This window comes from Vanellus vanellus, assembly GCF_965231255.1.
Source record: "Vanellus vanellus genome assembly, chromosome: 2".
NCBI classification, from domain to species: domain Eukaryota; kingdom Metazoa; phylum Chordata; class Aves; order Charadriiformes; family Charadriidae; genus Vanellus; species Vanellus vanellus.
The window spans coordinates 64,135,153-64,156,594 of record NC_138906.1 but is presented as its reverse complement, the minus strand read 5'-3'; the positions used below and the strand labels follow the sequence as shown (position 1 = coordinate 64,156,594).

Below are 21,442 nucleotides of genomic sequence, written 5' to 3'. Positions count from 1 at the left end.
GGAATTTTTATAAATGTAACACTAAGGAGTTGTGTTTTACATTAAAAACGGTGATTAGTATCACAGTCAGTACATGACTAGACTATGAGAACTCACTTGCAATAATGAACTCTGACCACTGCCTTTGATATGAATTACAATGATGTGCGACTTGACAACAGTGTTATTAGCTGACACGCAACTTAACATTTCAAGAGTCTGTTTCTGGGTAAGTCTTCCTGCCTGCTGTTATTCAGTAAAGCAGCATATATGCAAATATTATACCAAATAATAGCAATAGCAAAGATCATACGAATTCTTTGCTGTTTTATATTAGCATTATTTCTCTAACAAGAAAATGAGGGGTTTTACAACTCAATTTTCATAGACATGAAACTAGCGTAATCAGAATCAGGTTCAAAATCTACATAAATATTCCCCGAAGTTCTAATAAAGCTGTATCATCCTCTGACAATCTCTCCTAATCCATCTTCACTGTGATTTTCTCACTAATGTTGTACACCTCTAACATGTAATTACACTGTTAGTTCAGTTGGACTAGGCCTTATAGGCTTACCGGTTATCAAAACTACTTCATATTATTTTATTCATATTCATTACACAAAACACAAAAACACATAAAACAGAGAAGTAATTTAGAAGCAAACAGGTCTACTTTTTAAAGTAAGCACTTCAACCTTAAACTAGAAAATCAAAATGACTAATGAGAAGAACAAAATATTTTTAAAGCAATTAATATAAGCCCACATTTATCAATTCATGAGAAAATTAAAGCACTGAAGTGCCAGGCCTCTGGTATAACGGCAAAGAAACTACAGCAGATTCAAAGACGTTCTATGCATAACACTAACAAGCACTTGTGAACCGAATCACAATTCTACCAACACAAACCATTTAAAAGCACCACACTGAACTCCAAAGAGGTTGGGGGGAGGGCCGGGAGAGCAGGGTAGTGATGTTTACTGTTTGTTTTTTGAAATCAAGGGCATGGATATTAGACAGCCATTTCAGAATATACTGAAGTGTAAAAAAATGCTAATGTAGAACATCATGATGTATGATAAGAAGATCAATCCATTTCTAACACCAACTCCAAAATGTGCCTTAATGGTCATTAGCAGATAATGTATGGGTACGAACAGTAGCGTAAATGAAGTTTGAAAATTGGACCATTCTTGGATGATTCCGAAGACATTGTGATAGTTACTTTAATTAATCAAGACAATCTGCTGCGGTATACAAGGTCTATCCACCTATCATCTTCACAGGTACTAGATCTGTGGCATTTAGAAGTAGTAGATTTTTTGTTGTTCTTCAGCACCTTCCTGCTTTGTTTTCTGATGCCTTTTCCCCTCTCCTAGAGCAGTGCCTGATGTCTGGTCTGAGAAACTTAGAGTAAGGAGAGAAGGTGGGGAAGGTTCCTTAATTGGCTCCCCTGTCCTTCAATCCATCATAACTCTAAGAAAGGTCACACCATTAGTTTTCAGATGATTTAAGAAGAGCTAATTGATATATCATAATAATGGAAACTAAGACATTCACACCAACTCCTTATACTAGAAAAATTAGCAACCTGATCATTACAGACTACAATAAAACAGTGTATAAGACTCAAAGCAGGAACCAAAGAAACCCCAACCCTTAACAAATAGATTGTGTCTGACTTTCTATCTGTACATATACATATAAAGCCTATATATAAAGTTGATAAACACACAAAGGACAAGGTATCTTATGATACTGCTCTTTTTGAACAGATCTTGCATAGTTAAATCAGATCTTGCCCTACTCCAGAAATTTGCTCCCACTGTGAGAAGTTCAGTTCCTCCAACTCCTTATACAAGTACAATCTACCAAGAGTAATTAACAAATGGAAAAAAACCCTAATGCAAATTCTTAATAGTCCAGAGATTAATCATTAACTGAAGCTACATGTTTCCTTAATATCAGTGATTTCTTTTAAAAATCAGTCTCAAAAAAGCTAAAAATGAACTCAACTATTAATTCTCACACTGGTTTTAATGTCCACAATTTTTCTTATCATAAAACATTAAAAATTCTTGAAGAAAACAAGGCAATAGGTATTTAGGAGAGCCACAACAGGATACTATTAACAATCTTAAAGCCAGACAACTAGCTTTGAGCCAAGTATAAAATAAGCAACTGATGGACAAATTCTGTTCAAAGCTCATCCTCCCAGTATCTGATGTTTTCTTAGTAAATGAACTTTAAATGAGGTTGTATAAGACAGCAATTGCTGCATGATGTAAAAACAGGTGTATAAGGGAAACACCTGACTCATTCAGACTCTAACCCATTAAGGGGATAACAAACAAGAAAACACACATCCTTCTCTAAAACTGTACTTCTCTAAAGTGTGCTCATAGAAACATATTAAAGTGGTTTTTTACAGCTACCATCTTACACATGCTGGAACTTATGTTTATTAGAGATCTAATACTGCAGCATATTAATGGGATATCACAAGAATTCTCCACTGCTAAATTGAAAACCAGTAGAGTGGAAGAGCTCCCATAATACAGAAAGTTAAAAATGACTCCCAATAGTGGAGCAACAGCAAACATTACAAGGTATTTTTTTTGTACTCTTACAAAATGTTAATTATTAAAGGTGTTCAAAAAACGTATTGTACATTAGCATTATTTCATTATAAGCTTACTAGACATTAAAAATTACAACCTTTGAATGTCTGTACCTCTGTCATATAGAACAAACTACCTGTAATAGATAAAAAGAAGTGTCCAAAAAATGGTAAAAAGAAGATAGAATGTTTTCCCTCTGACATCACGTTAGCTGATTTACATTATCAGCTATGGAAAAAAAAAAAAAAAAAGAAACAAAAGATTGGAGTGCACCTGTCTCCTTTCAAGTGCTAAAATAAGAACAGCTCAAATGCTGATGCCTCTATTGGGAAACACACAAGAAAAGGATGAGGGGACTGGAAGAAGAAGAAAGATAAGCATGAGATACAAGAAAAATGGTGGGACTAAAGAAAAGTGAGAGCAAGAAGGAGAGAATGCGTTAGGTGAACATGTCTGAGAACAAGCTACCATATGGAACATACTAAATAAAACACAGTAGCCCTCATCCTCCTCCCAATTCACTCTTATTTCAAAATAAGGTTAATAACAATAACTATTTTTGAAAGTCATGGAAACAATAAGGTAAATACTGATTTAACACTGCCATTTTGCAATCTTTTTGCTACCACCATTTTTATTTGTTTAAAGTTGGTCACAGGAGAAAGCATCCATCCTTGAAAGCCAGGCACTGTGGACAAAATGTAAGCTTGGAGAAGCCACAGAGGCTCAATGAAAAAAGTGACATCATTGTCATCAGTACCAAAATATAGTAGAGTTTTTCCATAAATAACAAATTTAATCCCAAAGGATTTCTGTCCAATGTTACTTATTTACTTCCCATCAAAATAATTGCATCTGCCTAATGAAAGGGGTGAAAGAGAGAATATGCCTTGAGTAATTCCGAGCTCCATGCGTACTGATTAATTAGCCATAAAATCAAGACAGAATCAATTGTGATCTAGTGTTCACTATAGCATGTATCTGTTTCCCACTTTGTTCACTAGCAGTTTGTGCAAATATGATTATTATTCACCTCTGTCACATTTTTGATGCATTGGCTACTTCCAGCTAAAGTTACTGGGAAGTCAAAGAATCAGGAAGAAGACAGACCAAGAGAACTGCACAAATGCCGCTCCTTCACAAATCTAGCCAAAGAAATTATTTAGTGAAAGTAAGAGAAGAGTGCCAGTAGGACGTGAGAAAAAGAACAATCACAGATGTGTTAATATCTGGAATCTAGTAGCCCATCCTTAAATAACAGTACCGAATACACTGGTATTTAAAATTATTAATAGTTCTTTGGATATCCACAGCTGCTCTTCAATAATATTAAAAAAAGAATTGCTGTCTGCCATAAGATGACCATGAGGATGAGTGTGCATCCACAATCTACCTACATTGAGCATAAGGGCAAATACACACAATTCCTCAAATAAAGAGAATTCATTAGGCAGAGCAAAAGTGCTGCTATATTATCCAGCATTGTAGTTACAGAAATATTTTTCATAACTCTTAAAGTATGAGAACATCTATAGGTTAATTCTAAAAATAGAAAGCTGCACTATTTGTTTGTATAATACATAAAATCCTGCACTAGCATAAACAGCTTCTATACAATAAAAATAAAATTAAGTAGATTTACTGTATTCAAACCATTTAAAATCTCAAGCCATTCTATTTCTAGCTCATTTTTAGTTTACTTAGTGTATTAAAGTACTGTTCACAGTATTTTAAAAGATTTAAGTATAATAAAAGATTAAAAGAGGATGTTTTAATCTTTCGTAATAATAACAGTGGGAGAACCAATTAAATATCCTTCCTTCTGTTTTTTTGTTTTGTTTTGTTTTTTTACCTTGTGCTCTTTTCAATCAATCAAAGCAAGACGGTATGGTACACAGTGACTTCTAAACCGTAACAGTATCAGACACCACAAACAGACAATGGTGAGTGCAAGAACAACCCGATTTTCTGGCAGATCTGGGAAGGGGAATAGCTGCGTGTGTGTACACATATGTGAGAGAGATGCTTCCTTATTACTATCAACAAATGCATCTTAAATTCTAAGCCACTTTTTTTTGGGGGGTGCAACACAGCCTAAACTTTGGAACAAGAAGAGATATTAAGATACTTTTAAACATACTGAGTGTACCTACATTAACCATTAAAATTTGTATTTAGGGACTTTAAAGGGTAGCTATATTTGCAGAAAACTGAACAGCCTTAAAGTGAATTGGCTGGTCTCAACAAACACATCACCTTTGTCGTAGTACAAATATGCTTAGCTGGACAACAGTTTTGATAATGTTTGGGTATTTTTTTTTTTTAAGTTTTTAACAGTAATTTTAATGTTAAGATTCTTATTATTTTGTCTCTAGTGTTTCATTGGCTAAATACATATTAAACTAACCAGGATCATATAAAATTGGCACAAAAGATTGTGTTCCATAACAAACACTCTCCAAGGATTTTCTAAATCTCCTAAGTGCTAGTCAAAGTAGTACGATAGTGAAATCTAAGTTATTGTTAATTCCTTATGGAAAAAAAAATTAATTGAAATAGAAACAAAGCAGAACAACAGAGAACGTGTAGTTGTATCACCTCACAGAAGCAGGACTGTGTTCCGTCAGGGCCACCAACAGTTTCAGAGCATACATTGGTACTGGGTCTGGAGCCATCAGAAGGTTGTCATACCTGAAAGAGAAGGGAGAAAAGGGGTAGCAGCAAAAAAAAAAAAAGTCAAGAGATGTGAGTTAAAAAGTTCATATTAAAAATACATCGCTTCCCATTTCCAAAATTTATAATAACCACAATGGAAATACAATGCTGTTTGGAACTGTACAAAGCAATAAACAAGGCTTACCTAGAAACAGTATTTTAAAATCAGCATCAGATTAACTTTAAAAGCAGCATCAGTAAAAGACGACATTAATTTTTAGAGATACACAATTATAAAATATGTTATAATTTATATTTCTAAAATATAGCAAATATAGCTAGGGTTTAGATATATACATTATATCAATATATATTAAATATAAATTATATAACCATATATGTAATATAATACTGATATATTTATATGTCTATTTAATATAATAATCTATATTTCTAAAACATGCATTTTTGTCTGTATTCATATGATTTATTTATTGGTCTATATTATTGTTTCTATATATTAAAAAATTTCTAATCTTTAAGAGACAAGTAGAAACCAAGCCTCAAAATATTGGGCAGAAGATTTATTGGATGCTCCAGAAGACCATCAACCAACTTCTATATGACTAAGCTCTATATTTTGTTTACATAGTGACTTTTCTCAAATTGAAATATTTTACTTACAGAACACTTACGTTGAGCTTTATGTTTTATTTCAAATTTCAGAAAATATTGCTTTAACTACAGCATGCTTCCATTCTCCAAGTAATATGGAACAGATTAATACAAAAATACTTCCAAACAACGTTTATTGAGAGCTATGGAAGTGAAGATAAAACTACAAGGAAAACATCTATGAAACATTTCTAAATACCACCTCGTGGAAATCTTAGCAAGGAAAAACAGGCTGCCAAAAACCAAAATGGACCTTGCTGTTGCTGCTAACATTCGAGTAACACCCACCCAACAAACAGGGCTATTTTTATTTTGTTTAAATCAAAATGTATTTGGAGGGCAATAGGGACACAATGATGGAAGAGAGAAGGGTGTAAGCATAAAAAAAACCCCACAGACTCAGCCATGTCAAAACACTGTCTTTGATTACAAATAGTGCTACTCTAAACATGTGGAAGTAATAGAATTGGAAGCACAAATCTCTTCATTTGTAAAAGAAAAAACACGAAGAATTAATCAAGTACAAATGAAAGGATGATTTGTAGGAAAACATGGTAGGTTATCATGTTTTGTGCAACAAAACCCACCAAGAATTTTACTTTATCTCTTGAGATCCCTAGTGCTGCCTGAACTGAGGACTCTGGATCACTTCCCACCACCTCGGTGTTGGCATGTACCCTACTGTATGCTAGCTCTTCACTGGAATGAAGATCTCCTCTCTCTACGCACCACACCTCAGCACTCTGATTTACACAGAAAGGAAATCTAGAAGGACACGTGGTGCTTTCCCGACAAGTCTTCGATCTGGACAACTCTAAGACAAGAAGGGTGAAGTACACCAGCTGTGCATTCTTGATGTAGCCTGCGACAGCTCCTTCACAGGGGCTAACATTCCCACACAAGCACAGAGCCTATGGGCAATGCGTCACGGCTACTACATATTAGCTTAAATGTGCTGCTGTAGAGTTGCAAGCCACATCAGAGAATCTGCACAATTAACCAACTAGAAGTCAGTGTTGTTTTCATGTCTTCAGTGATTAAAATCTCTCGTTTACAAATAACAGATTCCAGTTCCTGAAAGAAAACTATTTCTCATTGGTGATTAAAAAGTCCCTCTCTTCATAAAAGAAGAAAATACTATAATGCATTAATAAACACTGATCCTGGAAGCCCTACATGTAAGCAATATGTATTCCTACCAAACATAACAGAATTATTTGCATTTTTTTTCAGAATCCATGGCTAAATCTTTTCAGGCAAGCAAAGATGCTACCAGGTGACTTATGCAGTGAGCAGCTGACTTCTGGCACATAAGACATGGATTTACATCTGCCAAATAGCCATTCCTAATAGTAATAATGAATGTATCAGCCATGCTAGATTAAAAATCTGACACTTGGCAACATACTTATTTTATTATAAACACATCAATACCTTCCCTAAATAGGATGCACTTTAAACAATATTAAGCTATGTATTTACGTTTGAGAGAGACTATTACTATTGTGTACACTTAGCATGCTAATTCCTTGAGGTTCAATAAAAAACAGTCTCACTTTATTTTCTTTTACTTGCAACTCTATTTCCCCCTCCCCCAAGATAACATAAGTAAAGGATATTTCTAAGGGAAGGCGCAGTGATCCATCAAACCAAATACCGTGTGAGAAAACACAGATTACTAAAGTAAATGTCTCAGCAATTAATATAAACACATTGCCGGAATAAAGGCCATTAGGAGATATGAATATATGAATCTTCTCTGAAGGGAATATATTCCGTGCTTGAGATGCTTTGTTAAACGAATGAGTTCATCCAATGATTTCCCTGCCACTTCAAAACACAAACCAATTTAGTAATAATAGTTTTAGAGAGCATTTATAATGGTTCTGTGAACTCTAGGTACTACACTGCACGGAGTTACTTTGTCAATCTTTTCTATAAGCAACAGTGACAAGAGGATATGGATTCTCTTCAGCTCTTAAAAAAGACTAAACATTTTATCTACAAGTTATCTCAAGTATTCTGGACAGTGTACTTGCAGAACTGCCTTGGCAGTCTACTAAGAACAAGCTACATAATCTTTCAAATTAAGTAAAACTTTATTTACACATTCCGCTCCTTTTACTTGTTCTGGCTCAAATTTCAAATTATATATAATTAGGAATATTAAGAATTAAATGCAAAAGAGCTGATGTTTCAATTTCTGATAAAAAAATCTGGATATGTAACAGAAAGCATTTGCCTTGTATTTATTTTCTATAGCTGAAAGTTTCATTTTGGTTATTAAACAATCAGGAAAATAACCTTTGAGTGAACTAAAATTTAATGACACTATTTAATTAAATTTGATCAAAATCCTATGAGGAAATTAATTTTCTGATCGACAAGCACACAATATTTAACGGAATTACCATTTTATCAATGATGTAAAAGATGAGAGAAAAAGTGGTAACTGCTGCATTCCTGCATTTATCTCAAAATGCAGACCATTTATGTTCCATGCATAGCAACCAAAATTATATTTCCCAAGTCAGTTTTGCATTTAAAGAAATTAACTTATGGAAGATATTTATAAGAATTAAATATATACACAAATTAGCATCATTATAACCCTCGTTAAAAAGAAGATCACATTTTAAATCCGGATGTCCCTCCCTTCCATACTCAACAACTCTCAGTTCTTAAGAAGTAGAATCACTCCTGCCTACTCCCCCAGGCAGACTGTCCATGAAGAAACAGCCATTGCATGCCTCCTCTCCTCTACTGACTAGCCACCAGCAGAGTCACACTCTGTCCCATCCTTTGTCCAGCAACAGGAGGACTAAATATCAAATACCTGTTCAGCCTCCAATTACAAGCTAGTTGTCTCTTCACTTTCTATCTCAGAGTTTTCACGTAACTCTTACTTCTTGGGATAGAGCTTGGTTGCACTGAATCTTAGACCCCCCTTCTCTCTGGATTTAGGCCAGACCCCTTTGCATTCAGAGAAAGCTTCTTTTGAGAACTGCGGAGAGCGCATGAGGATTTATTCCTACCTACCTCCCATCAATATTTTCTTATCCATGCCTAGAACATTGCTGAACAAAACTTACCTTTCGTGTCTTTTTTGACTTCCAAAGCAGCTGCTTTGGTCTTTTCTTAGTTTCTTTTTGAGTCTTCTCCAAATTAAGTTTTGAGGCTTTCAAGTCAAGACTGAGTTTGAGTTTTCTTTTCTGCAGAAAAGCCTCAAACTCTCCTCTGCTTTTTGTTCCCTCTGTGCCTTCTTGCATTGATTACCCGCTCCCCACAGGTGAACATATTTACTAGGGACTGGCTCAACCCACAGGTTCAAGTAATGTATTAAATATGCAGACACTAGTTAACTCTTTCTGAATCACTAGAAGATTTACATACTGGTTTACTATGCTGCTAAGCTAGAGAAAAAATTGTTTATATCAAGTTCCAATATACTCCAAATATCATAAAATTCAATATTTATTTTCTTGAAATAATCTCAAATGGTTTTCCAAACACAAGTATCACCATCTCCACCGGTGAAATAAAGGAACTGATTCAGAAAACGCTTAAAGCCTGGAACCAAGATTCTGAGATCCTGCAGGACCCTCTTTCATATATCTACAACTCAATGCACACAAAGATAGCCCAGGTGAAGTGCCCAAAGCAGGACCATGTTTAGTCTCAGACCAAAAAGCCCTGCCACGCAATTGAGCTAATTAGCTTGGAGACAGGACTATACTGGCTGTTTTCCTTCTAGTTTATAATTAACATGACCCCACCCACCCCACTCCAGTTCAATGAGAAACATTTTATGAGATGGGCATGTCTACAAAGGGCAAGTTTCTGAGCAAGGACAGAACTTGGTCTTGCTGGTCTCCGGGCCTCTTCCCCTATCTGAAGAAAATTATCTGACAGGTTTTAATAATGCATATGCTCTATTTTTAAAACAATATTTCCAGTTCCCATTTTAATTCCTATTGATAAATTCTGTATTTCCCAGACAAAAAATATAATGTGAAGAAAGGTGTGAAAATAAGCTTCTCTAGAGAACACTAAGATTTCCTCCCCATTCTCTCTCACAGAGAAAACATTACACATCTTGCATTGACAGAACTTTGGTCCTCAAATTCCAAGAACATTAGTCAACTAGCAAGAGACAGTCTCATTTTTGGGAAAGGCACTGTGTTTCTCATGATAATCCAGCATCCATTCCTCCACCCTTCCGTCATTTACTTAATGCAGGGATGGAGAAAAATTTTCTCACTTAGGGCAGCTAAGTATTTACAATTATTAACTTTTGAGGACCACACATTAAAATACACTGCAACATTATTAGAATAATGTGAAAGATAAATGATGACTCATCTTTACTGTACTCATCTTGTGTTCATGCTTTCCTTTCCTCTCCTCACAGATGTTACCAGCTCACAGTATGCATGTGCATAAGAGAGAGCTGTCTTTATGCTCACCTGCAAGTCATTTTGAAATGACAGGCCTCATTTGACCATAAACCATAGAAACAAAGTTGCAGGCCACATCTGGCCCACAGGCTGTAGTTTCATCTACTCTGCCATAGGGTTTTTCTGCTGCTTGGGGTGGAACATGGAGGACTAATCCATCCTGTAATACTCCTTTTTAAAAAGTTATATGCCATTCCATATGATTTCAGAACATCTTACGTGAGGGCACAATATCCAAAATAGACAAAAAGATGTTGCTGTTATAATGTTCTGACTTTATTAGTGGAACGAAGAGAAGCATGTAAATCACAGGCCAAAACCTAAGGGAAACTTGTTTTCACTCCAAGAGCAGCCAGAGGCACAGTATCAGAAACGAGTGTCATACAGAAGTTGTGTTTGTGTTATGTATGACAAAGCACTAAATAAACCTAGGAGAGAGATGTTGGGCAGAGAACTCTGGCAGCAGTTAATTGCTATTGCTGTCTTCGTTTTGCCATTTAAACATAAAAAGGGGAGTTTAAACAAATATGCTGTCAAAAAGGATTGAGTATCAAGTTATTCTCCATTACAGGAGCAATATTATACTTACTGAGGCAGCAATGAATCTCTAATGAGAGACAGAAGCTTGCTGTTTGAGTCGCGGCTCTCTCCTTTCTCCTCAGCCATGACCTCATGGTTTAAAAGCAGTGATGTGGTTTCCGAGAGCAACCGCAAGCTGAAGAGTCTCCATTCCACTTGAAAATAAAGGTGCCAAGAATGTGACCACACTGAAGTCTAATTAAAACAAAATGTGGAATTCATGGAAACTGTAGTTGATGTGGCCATATACTTACCATTCTGACTGTCGACCAAAGACACTAGTGGTGGGAGGATACAGTCTTCAACCTAAAACAGAAAATTAGAACGATCTGTCTTAGATTATTCACGGGGGGGGAAATAGAACAGAGATACACTATCATCTACGTTTATTCCACTGCTAGAGCCCTTAATCAAAGAGATGAATAATCACGGAAACTCATCTATACTAACACTTATAAAGCCACCAAGTTTACTTTTCCCTGGTAAGATGTCATAAAGTTAGACAGTAATGTACTTTCATATATTAAAAAAAAACAGTAACTTTGGTATAATTCATTGAGAATTAATTTTAATTTAAAATACAGAATTCAGTGCAGATGTAAGATATTAAGAAAAAAAGAGTATTAGAATATCTATTAATCCTGACGCTTTAATCCATAAACTAATCACCGAATAGAGTTCAGAAGAAACATCCTTCTAAAACAAATCTGCATAGAAATAAAATACATCAGGAAAGATGTACTACCTCTAATAAAATACCCTTAAGCTTAGTAGAGAGTCTTGATAAAATTTTAACTTCTTCCATTCTGGTAATACACAGTCTTCCATTAAAATTTAAATTTCAGATTTGAATTATGGAAAAAAAATAATCCAGTCATGTTTTATTGTCCATGAGTGTATTGTTACAGATTAATCATCTGTCACAGGACTAGTCAGCTTAGTTCCACCTGAAATCAACTTCTGGCAAATGAGGCTATAACTCAGTTTTATATATCTAATATTACAAAAACAGTGTATTATTAGTATGCTCTATAAGAGAATGAATTGATAAGTCCTGAGTCATTGGTAAAATATGATTTCTTTAGACAGGACATGCTTTGTTTTTGGGGAGAGGATGAATGGACAGCCCTGCATTTTTAAAGTATGCATCATGGATATACAGCTTGTCCTTGGATTTATTTATACAAATAAAATCACTGTGTAGGTTCTCTCTACACCATGAACAGGATTTGGTGTAACAAGACTGCATTGTAATCCCCCATGTGTTTTCTTTTAGTGATTAACAGTAGATAATAGAATTTCTCTAGATCTATGCAGCTACTATTAAGAAACATCTATAGAAGCTGAAAGTATACATGAAAAGTGGTCACTAAATGAAGTTAGCCTTTAGTCAGCAATAACTACAATTAGCAACTATTTCATTGTATGGTTGATGGTCTCTGTTAAATAAATCTCTGACATCTCGTTTAGTCTAGCATTTTTTCACTTCTGAAAAAACTACCAAAATATGCCTTTGTTACATACTTTCAATAAAAGAGTTCAAGGACTCCGCTTTAGGTATGGAAGTCAAATTACTCTTGCAAGTACAAATAGGATTTAAGCCTATATAGATAATGCTATATATCATAGATGTAGTGACTTTTGTAAGACTTCATAATTTTGAAATGTCATGGTATTTTCAGTTAATATGCAATAAGATAAATAATAAAACTACATTGCACTCCAACAACTCTGTTAGTGCAGGTTTCTCAACTGTTCTACAAATGGTAATTTATCCACTATAACATACTTGTGAAGCAGGATAAAAAAAGTGTACGTCCTTAAGGTCTTTCAGTCCAAAAAAACCAGTTCAAACTACTGCAATGCTTCTCAAATGAAGAGGCACATTAAAGGGGTAAATTAAAGGTGTGAGAGAGAAAAGAGGCAAGAAAGCAACTCCCAATTTTCTGAAGCAACGTAGGGACTTAGAATACTACGAATCTCTCAGCAGCAGCAGCATTAACTCAAACTGATACCACTTAAGATGGCAGTATGATGCAACTTCAATTTCTAAAACTTCAAATCTTCTCTCATCTAGTATTAACAGTAGTCTTTCCACAGTAGTGAATGTAATAAACCAGTCATAACTCCTTTCTAAGATAAATATATTTTAAACTGTTATTGTAAAGAAGATTCTTTAGGTCTTAAATAATTGTAGTAGCTTTTTCTGACCTTTTTCTAACATGAACCTCAACTTTGGCAAACAAACTGTTTAGAATGGGATTCCCCATAGCAGTTGTTTACCTCACATCAGTTCAGTGTGGTGGGGAGATCAACTGAAATCAAGCACTAATCCTATGGAAAATTATCTTTTGACGCAAGAGCATATCAGAATGCGCACGCTGAAGGAAGAAGCAAGTATTAAATTGTATATGAAACTTAAATCAGATACTTCCTAACTCTGCAACCCTCATCATCTCTCCATGCCATTTGGGTCACTGTTTTTTAATAATGTGTACACAAATTTGTGAACAAGATATGAACTAAGCAACTAATTATTGAGGTGAAATAAACTGAAGTGTAAGAACTCATAAAACATTTTTAATAAATTCACCAGTGAATTGCACAAGTTTCTATAAGTTATGTATACAGAAGCACGGTATTAGTATTTTGGCATTTTCTAAAGGGGTTGAAACAGAAGAATACTCAAACAAGGATTCATTTTTTCTTCTTTTAAATGACTGCTGACATCTACATGGAATCACATCTCCATATATGCATGAAGGAAGTCAGATATTTTTCTTGTTTCAGTCTTTGTCACTAAGATTGCTTACAAAAAAAAAAAAAGTGGGAAATATTCTTCTTGAAGCCTAAACAGATGAGATAGTTTGAATACGATCAAAGCTATATCTGGGTTTCTACCATCTTCTAAATAGCCTGATACCCCATTCATGATAAATCCTTAACTGCACACCACTGCCACCACTGTATAATTCTGTAATGATGGCATTCAAAGGCTATACTGCCACAACTGTGATGTTATCAGCACCCAAAAAAGCAATGAAATACTAGAAACTTCCATACACACTACATTCACATCTCTAAGCTATAATACATATGTACAGGACCAAACAAAAACGTAGCTCAAACCTGGTAATCCTGTTTCTGACAACTGGAAAGGAGTAGAAAAAGAGTAGGAGAAACACACCAAGCAGAAAGCACAACTCTAGTTTCTAGTAAAGTAATTCTTGAGTTAAGAAACTTACAAAGCTGATGCTGCATCTGTATTTTTGCATTTAATAATGCTTACTAGCCTTTTCTCCCATATATTTGTCCAATCCTATCTTAAATGTATTTATACTTTTAGTGTGTGCAATACCTACAGCACTGAATGCCACACTTCAATTATGCCTCATGAAAAGGCACTACCTTGTTCATTTTAAAGCAGCTAACTTATACTCACTTATTATTTTATGAAAACCGTGAATAATTATTTCAAATTCATCTTTCCCATGCCACTCATAATTTCACACTCTGAAGTTCTTTGTTTCCAAGCTGAAGTTCTTATCTACTCAGTCCCTCCTTGCATCATTGAGCTGTATGATTTCTTATTAAGATTCATTGTCTTTGAGAGTGAGTGACTACAACTGCATTCAGTATTCAAGGCTTGAGGGCACCACGGACCTACCATGGCATACTGATGTTTTCTGCTTTTTTGTCTGATCTTTTACCAGTCATTTCTAATAATCTATTTGTTTTTCTGATTACTGCTGAGTATAAAGCTACAATTTCATAGAAAAACAATGCTAAAAGATCTCCAGAACAGCAACAAATAGTTGTCGTAGTTTAGAGCCTGACACTGCATATGCACAGCTGGAATGACTTTCCCCATGTGCGTCGCTTGACATTTATCAGTATTGAATTGCATGTCATTTTATTGTCCTTTCACGCAATATCTTGAAACCTTCTGCAACTCTTCTGTCAGTTTAAATTTTCACTGCTGTGAATAATTTAGCATCATCAGTCAGTTCTGTCACCTCCGTATTCATTCCCTTTTCTGGATTGGTTATAAATAGCACATGTTGCAATGCAGACCTTTGTAAGGCACCATTCTTAATATACCTATTTTTTTTTCAAAACTGATCCCCATACTCTACTTAGTAAATTTTAACTAGTTAGAAGAAGTTGATCTGTCAGAGGGTAAGGGGGAAGTGCCACTGATGGATTTGAAGAGTCTTTGGTGCATGACTTTGTCAAAAACTTTTTGTAAATCCAAGTACACTGTCTAAAACCAGAACATCTGTCTCCATAACATTTCTGTAAGGAAATTTCTGTAAGGAAACCTCTACTAGTGATATATGAACAGCCAGCAAAAGCTGTACTCCCTTTTCTACAGTATTTTATGACTTAAAAATTCAGATCTTTTGAAAACAAGGCAAATTTTTTATAGAAATTCTTCTGCATTGTTTGTATGTTACTTTAACCCTCAAAAGAGAAAGAGAGACAAGCCACAGTTTCAGAGTAGTTAAGCATTCACCAGCTACTAGGAGGGGCTTGAAAGAGAAAACTAATTTTAGTCCTTCTCTGCTTGTCTCCACTGTTCAGATGTCTGTCTCTCTGTTAAGGGGCACTGAGATGCCCATCTGCCGGTCTGACAGGGAGTCACGACAAGTATGCTGCCTTCCAGGAGCTGAAGTCCGAGATGTTGCCAAGAGGGTACCAGAACTTGTCAAGAGCACAGACTACTATCCATTGCTACTCTTTCATGTGGACACGAGTGACACCGCCAGACAGAACCTGGGCAGAATCAAGGAAGACTACAAAGCCCTGGGGGTGCAAGTGAAAAGTATGGGTGCCCAAGTTACCTTTTCTTGCATTTTACCAGTTAGAGGAAAGGGTGCAGCCAGAAATAGAGATAGAATGCAAATCAACTTCTGGCTTTGTGGCCTGTGCAATCATGTGGGTTTTGGCTTTTATGACAACAGGACATTCTTTGATGAATATAGCCTGTTAAGGAGGGATGGGATCCACCTGTCTAGAAGAAGCAAGGGAATCTTTGGCAGCAGGGTGGCCAACTTGGTGAGGTGAACTTTAAACTGAAGGACTTGGGGAGCAGGGTCCAAAGTGGCAATGATCACACCACTGCAACTGGGGAATAAGCCAGGCCGACAACAGCAGCGACAAGAGTTCTTTAGCTGCCTCTCAAGATAAGAACCAGAAGACCAACCACCTCAAGTATATGTATACCAATGCACACCACCTGGGGAACAAACAGGAGGAACTGAAGCTCTGTGCCCAGTCAGAAAACTACGATATCATAGGAATAACTGAAACATGGTGTGACAATTCATATGACTGGAGGATCCCAATGGATGGCCATAGGCTGTTTCATAAGAAAGGCAGGGAAGAAGAGGAGGAGCAGTCACAGTCTTGTTAAGGAGAGCCTTGAATGTATAGAAGTCACCTAGAGCTATTGTAGAAGCCCTATCAAATGCCTCTGCATCAAGATCAGAGGGTTTTTTTCCAAGGGGGATCTTACAGTAGGCATTTGCTACTGACCTCCAAACCAAGATGATAAGGCCAACGAAGCAATATTTGGGTCGCTTAAGCAAGCTTTAGGTCAACAGAACCTGGTTTTTATGGGTGACTTCAACTACCCAGACATTTGTTGGAAGAACAATACAGCAGCACACATCATCCATCAAGTTCCTGGAGTGCAAAGACGACTGCTTCCTCATACAAATGTTAGATGGGCCAACCAGGAATGAGGCACTGCTGGACTTGCTACTCACAAACTAAGAAAGCCTGCTTTCTGATATCTCGGTGATAGCTTTGGCTGCAGTAATCACAACATTGTGGAGTTTGGGATCCTGCTGAGCACGCTGAAGGTTAGTACTAAGATATTTTTTTTTAGATTTTAGAAGAGCAAACTTCAGCTTGCTCAGAGCTCAGTTGGGAGGGATTCCATGGGAAGCTTCCATGGAGGATAAAGGAGCTAGTGAGTGCTGGGTGTTTTTCAAGAACGCTCTTCTGGAAGCACAAAACCAGTTCATCCCCTTTAAAGGTAAGGGAAGTAGGCAGAGCTTAACTGTGAACCTCTTGGCTTAACTGTAAACTCTGAGTCTGCTCAAAACCAAAAGAGAAGCATACCAGAGATGGAAAAGTGCATGAATACCTGTTGAGAACTACAAGGGCATTGCCAGGGTGTGCAGAGATACAGTTAGAAAAGCAAAAGCTCAACTCAAATTGAAATTGGCCAGAGACATTCAAAACTATGAGAAAGGGTTCTTCAAGTATGTAAAGAACAAGCAGAAACAGAAGGAAAATATTGGCCCACTGTTAAACAGGAGAGGTGAATTAGTCACCAACAATGCTGAAAAGCCAGAGGTTCTCAAGACTTTTTTCACCTTTGTCTTTACCACCACTGTAGGGCCCCAGGTCTTGGGAACAAAAATCCAGGTTGATGCAAGCACAGACCCACCATCAGTGAAAGAAGAGTTGGTGTGTGAACCATTACAGGAGCTTGACAACTACAAATCAATGGGCCCAGACAATATTCACCCGAGGGTGTTAAGAGAGCTGGCTGACGTCGTTTCAGTGCTGCCCTCCACAATCTTTGAGAAGTCACAGAGACTGGGGGACATCCCAGAAGACTGGAAAAAGGCTAATGCCACCCCCATCTACAAGAAGGGCTTAAAGGAGGATCCAGGAAATTATAGTCTTACTTCAGTCCCTGGGAAAGTTATGAAACAAATCTTCCTGGGGGCTATCACAAGGCAGATGAAGCATGTGATTGGGAAAAGCCAGCATGGATTCACCGAGGGCAAATCGTGCTTGACAAACCTGATCACCTTCTACAAGAAAGTAACATGCGTGGTTGATGTGGGGCAAGTGGTAGGCATTGTCTACCAAGGCTTTTGATATGGTTTCCCACAGACTCTTCCTAGAGAACCTGATGAGTTACAGTCTAGACAAGTGGTCCGTGCAGAGGGTGGGGAACTGGCTGACAGGTTGCACCCAGAGGGTGGTGGTAAATAGCTCCTTTCCAAACTAGCAACCTGTCACAAGTGGGGTCCCCCAGGGATCAATATTGGGCCCAACGCTGATTAGTATCTTCAGAAGTGATCTGGATGATGGGATCAAGTGTACCCTGATGAAGCTTGCTGATGATACCAACCTGAGTGGGAAGCAGACACTTGGGAATGGAGAGCTACCCTGTAGGAAGACCTGGATATGCTGGAAGAATGGGCTAACAAGAACCTTATGAAATTCAACAAAGAAAAGCGTAAGGTCTTCACCTGGGAAAACATGAACCAGGAGTGCAGCACAGGCTGGGATTTACCCAGGTGGGGAGCAGCTCTGTGGAAAGGGACCTGGGGGTCCTGGTAGACAACAAACTCAAGATGAGTAAACAGTGTGCTGCTGCAGCAAAGAAAGCCAACAGGATGCTGGGTTTCATCAACAAGGGCACCACCAGCAGAGATAAAGAAGTCATTATCCCACCCTACTCAGTGCTTGTCAAGCCACACCTGGAATACTCTGTTCAGTTTTGGTCCCTGCTATACAAAAAAGATGTGGGCAGACTGGAGAGGGTCCAGAGAAGGGCCACAATGATGATAAAGGACTGGGAAGGCTGCCATATGAGGAAAGGCTGAGAGAACTAGGTTTGTTCAGACTTGTGAAAAAAAGGCTTAGGGGAGACCTTATCAACATGTTCCAGTATTTAAAGGGTGGCTACAAAGAAAATGGAGACTCCCATTTTACAAAGAATCACATAAAAAAGATGAAGGGTAATGGATACAAGTTACTCGTGGCAAGATTCTGATTGGACAAAAAAGGAAAATTTTTCATGAGAACAATCAGCCATTGGAGTAATCTCCCCAGGGAAGTGGTGGATTCCCCAACATTAGACACTTTTAAGATTCAGCTGGACAGTGTGCTGGGCCATCTTGTCTAGACCGTGCTTTTGCCAAGAAAGGTTGGACCAGACAATGCTTGAGGTCCCTTCCAACCTGGTATTTTATGATTCTATGTCAGACACAAGGTCTGCACACCAAATATATGTGCTTTGTTAAAAATGAACATTGCCCAGCTTTACTTAACCTCACCAAGCAGAGTCCAAGCTCTACATGTACCCACTAAAAAGCAGTTATAACGCTGCAAGGGCTCACACTGGAAGGATCCAATACACTAAATCCCTATTTAGTGGGAGGTACCCCCTAAGAATCACAGTATCACAGTATCACAGTATGCTAGGGATTGGAAGGGACCTCAAAAGATCATCTAGTCCAATCCCCCTGTCGGAGCAGGAACACCTAGATGAGGTTGCACAGGAAGTCGTCCAGGCGAGTTTTGAATGTCTCCAGAGAAGGAGACTCCACAACCTCCCTGGGCAGCCTGTTCCAGTGCTCTGTCACCCTCACTGAGAAGAAGTTTCTTCTCAAATTTAAGTGGAACCTCTTGTGTTCCAGCTTGAATCCATTACTCCTTGTCCTATCATTGGTTGCTACTGAGAAGAGCCTGGCTCCATCCTCATGACATTCCCCCTTTATATATTTATAAACGCTAATAAGATCACCCCTCAGTCTCCTCTTCTCCAAACTAAAGAGACCCAGCTCCCTCAGTCTTTCCTCATAAGGGAGATGCTCCACTCCCTTAATCATCTTAGTTGCCCTACGCTGGACTCTCTCCAGCAGCTCTCTGTCCTTCTTGAACTGAGGGGCCCAGAACTGGACACAATATTCCAGATGCGGTCTCACCAGGGCAGAGTAGAGGGGAAGGAGGACCTCTCTCGATCTGCTAACCACCCCCCTTCTAATACAGCCCAGGATGCCATTGGCCTTCTTGGCCACAAGGGCACAGTGCTGGCTCATGGTCATCCTGCTGTCCACCAGGACCCCCAGGTCCCTTTCCTCTACACTGCTCTCTAACAGGTAGCTCCCCATCCTATACTGGAACCTGGTGTTGTTTCTGCCCAGGATGATGATGAAGAACTAAACTTCCATTCACTTGTGTTATTCAGCAAGGATGAATTCAACTATTCAACAAATACATGCAACCATCATGTATAAATGAACTAGCATATAACCAAACTCATCTGTTATTCCTTACAACTTAGGCTATGTTTATATTGATAGCATAACCCTCTTCTCAAGACCACAGAACTTACCTTAATATGGTTAACATTACTAACCTAAAAAATCTCTTCCTTGATTAAAACTGAGTTTCAGAGCTCTTCAAATCAGTGCTTAAGGTTAAAGACTTGACATTTGGTGTTATATAGGGTGGACAGAAAAAGTAAGCAGGCTTAAAGCCTGGTTCAGTAGCATTTGCGTACCACACTGTTCTCAAGTGAAAATCAGACTCCAGAATTAAACTTATATAAAGAAAATATGCTGTCTATTCCATGCAGCTATCACATCCAAGCTCACAAGTGACTAAACCTACTACTTCCAGAGATTTTTCTAGACATATCTGGTTCTTTTCAGTATGCATATGTTTAACTTACAACTACCGACAAGTATCTTCTCCTTACCCACTATTCAAAGCAGAACATACCAAAGCAAAGCCCCTCAGCTCCCAAACTCTTTTTTTCCAGTCACATGTAAGATTCACAACATCCAACATCACCTTGACATTTATTCTTATTAAAATTCCACATACAAAGTTATTGCTGAAAGTGACCACGGAATTAAGATCATGCTGCCTTCAAATTTCTTAAAAGCATTTGCTGGAGGCACAGCATGTTCCTCGATGTTTTAATATTGCCAGAATTCTCTCAGAACGTAACAGAAAAAATCATGTAATGAATGTTAGAATGAATTGGGGAGCAGGATGGCATTTCTGTATTTTTTTTTTAAGAGTCTTCAGAACTTCAAAATCTTCATTGTGGGTTTTTTTTTTTTCTTTCTTCTGGGAAGAGACAGCACTGATTGACTGACTCGATGTGTCAATTAATACAGAACTGGTTTCACAAAAAAGTCTTATGTCATGTGGATTAGCTTAATGGACAGAAAGCCACATGGGGTATAGAATTTTAATCTACTTGAAAAGTGAAAGAAATGATGTATAATATGTTCATATAGTCATACCCTACACTGACAAAATTAAGGTGTCAGTGGTTAGATCAGAACAGCATGGGATGAAGAACACCACTGATGCTGAATCAAGAACAGACTAAGATGAGCAGAAAAAAGCATTTGCAGAAGTTTCTAACCCTTATGTTGTCATCTTTGGTGAAAATAATAACTCTTACATTGACAACCAGTAGATTTCCATGTCATACTGCTTTTCCCTTGACTTCCCAACATGCAACTCATCATGTTCGGGGTGCTTTTATTTTAGCCTGATTTTTAAAAATAAGTTTTAAGACCTTGAGGAGGACAATCACCGCTGACAACTTTTGCATCAACCAGAGAACTCTCATGCTTCAGGTAAAAGATCATCTGTGCAGTATATGGATCATTTTGGGAGCTAGTTAGAGTATATAAAGGA

At 37.4% G+C, this 21,442-nt stretch overlaps 1 protein-coding gene across 1 annotated transcript in view; it reads right to left on the bottom strand.

Moving 5' to 3' along the window:
* ULK4 (unc-51 like kinase 4) overlaps positions 1-21,442 on the bottom strand; it is a gene marked incomplete at both ends in the record, with an annotated part of 260,007 nt that overhangs the window by 145,067 nt on the left and 93,498 nt on the right. The window contains 3 exons of the mRNA XM_082499551.1: positions 5,202-5,294; positions 10,980-11,124; positions 11,224-11,275. Of these exons, the coding sequence (XP_082355677.1) occupies positions 5,202-5,294; positions 10,980-11,124; positions 11,224-11,275 (290 nt within the window). The remainder of the gene's footprint in view (positions 1-5,201; positions 5,295-10,979; positions 11,125-11,223; positions 11,276-21,442) is intronic.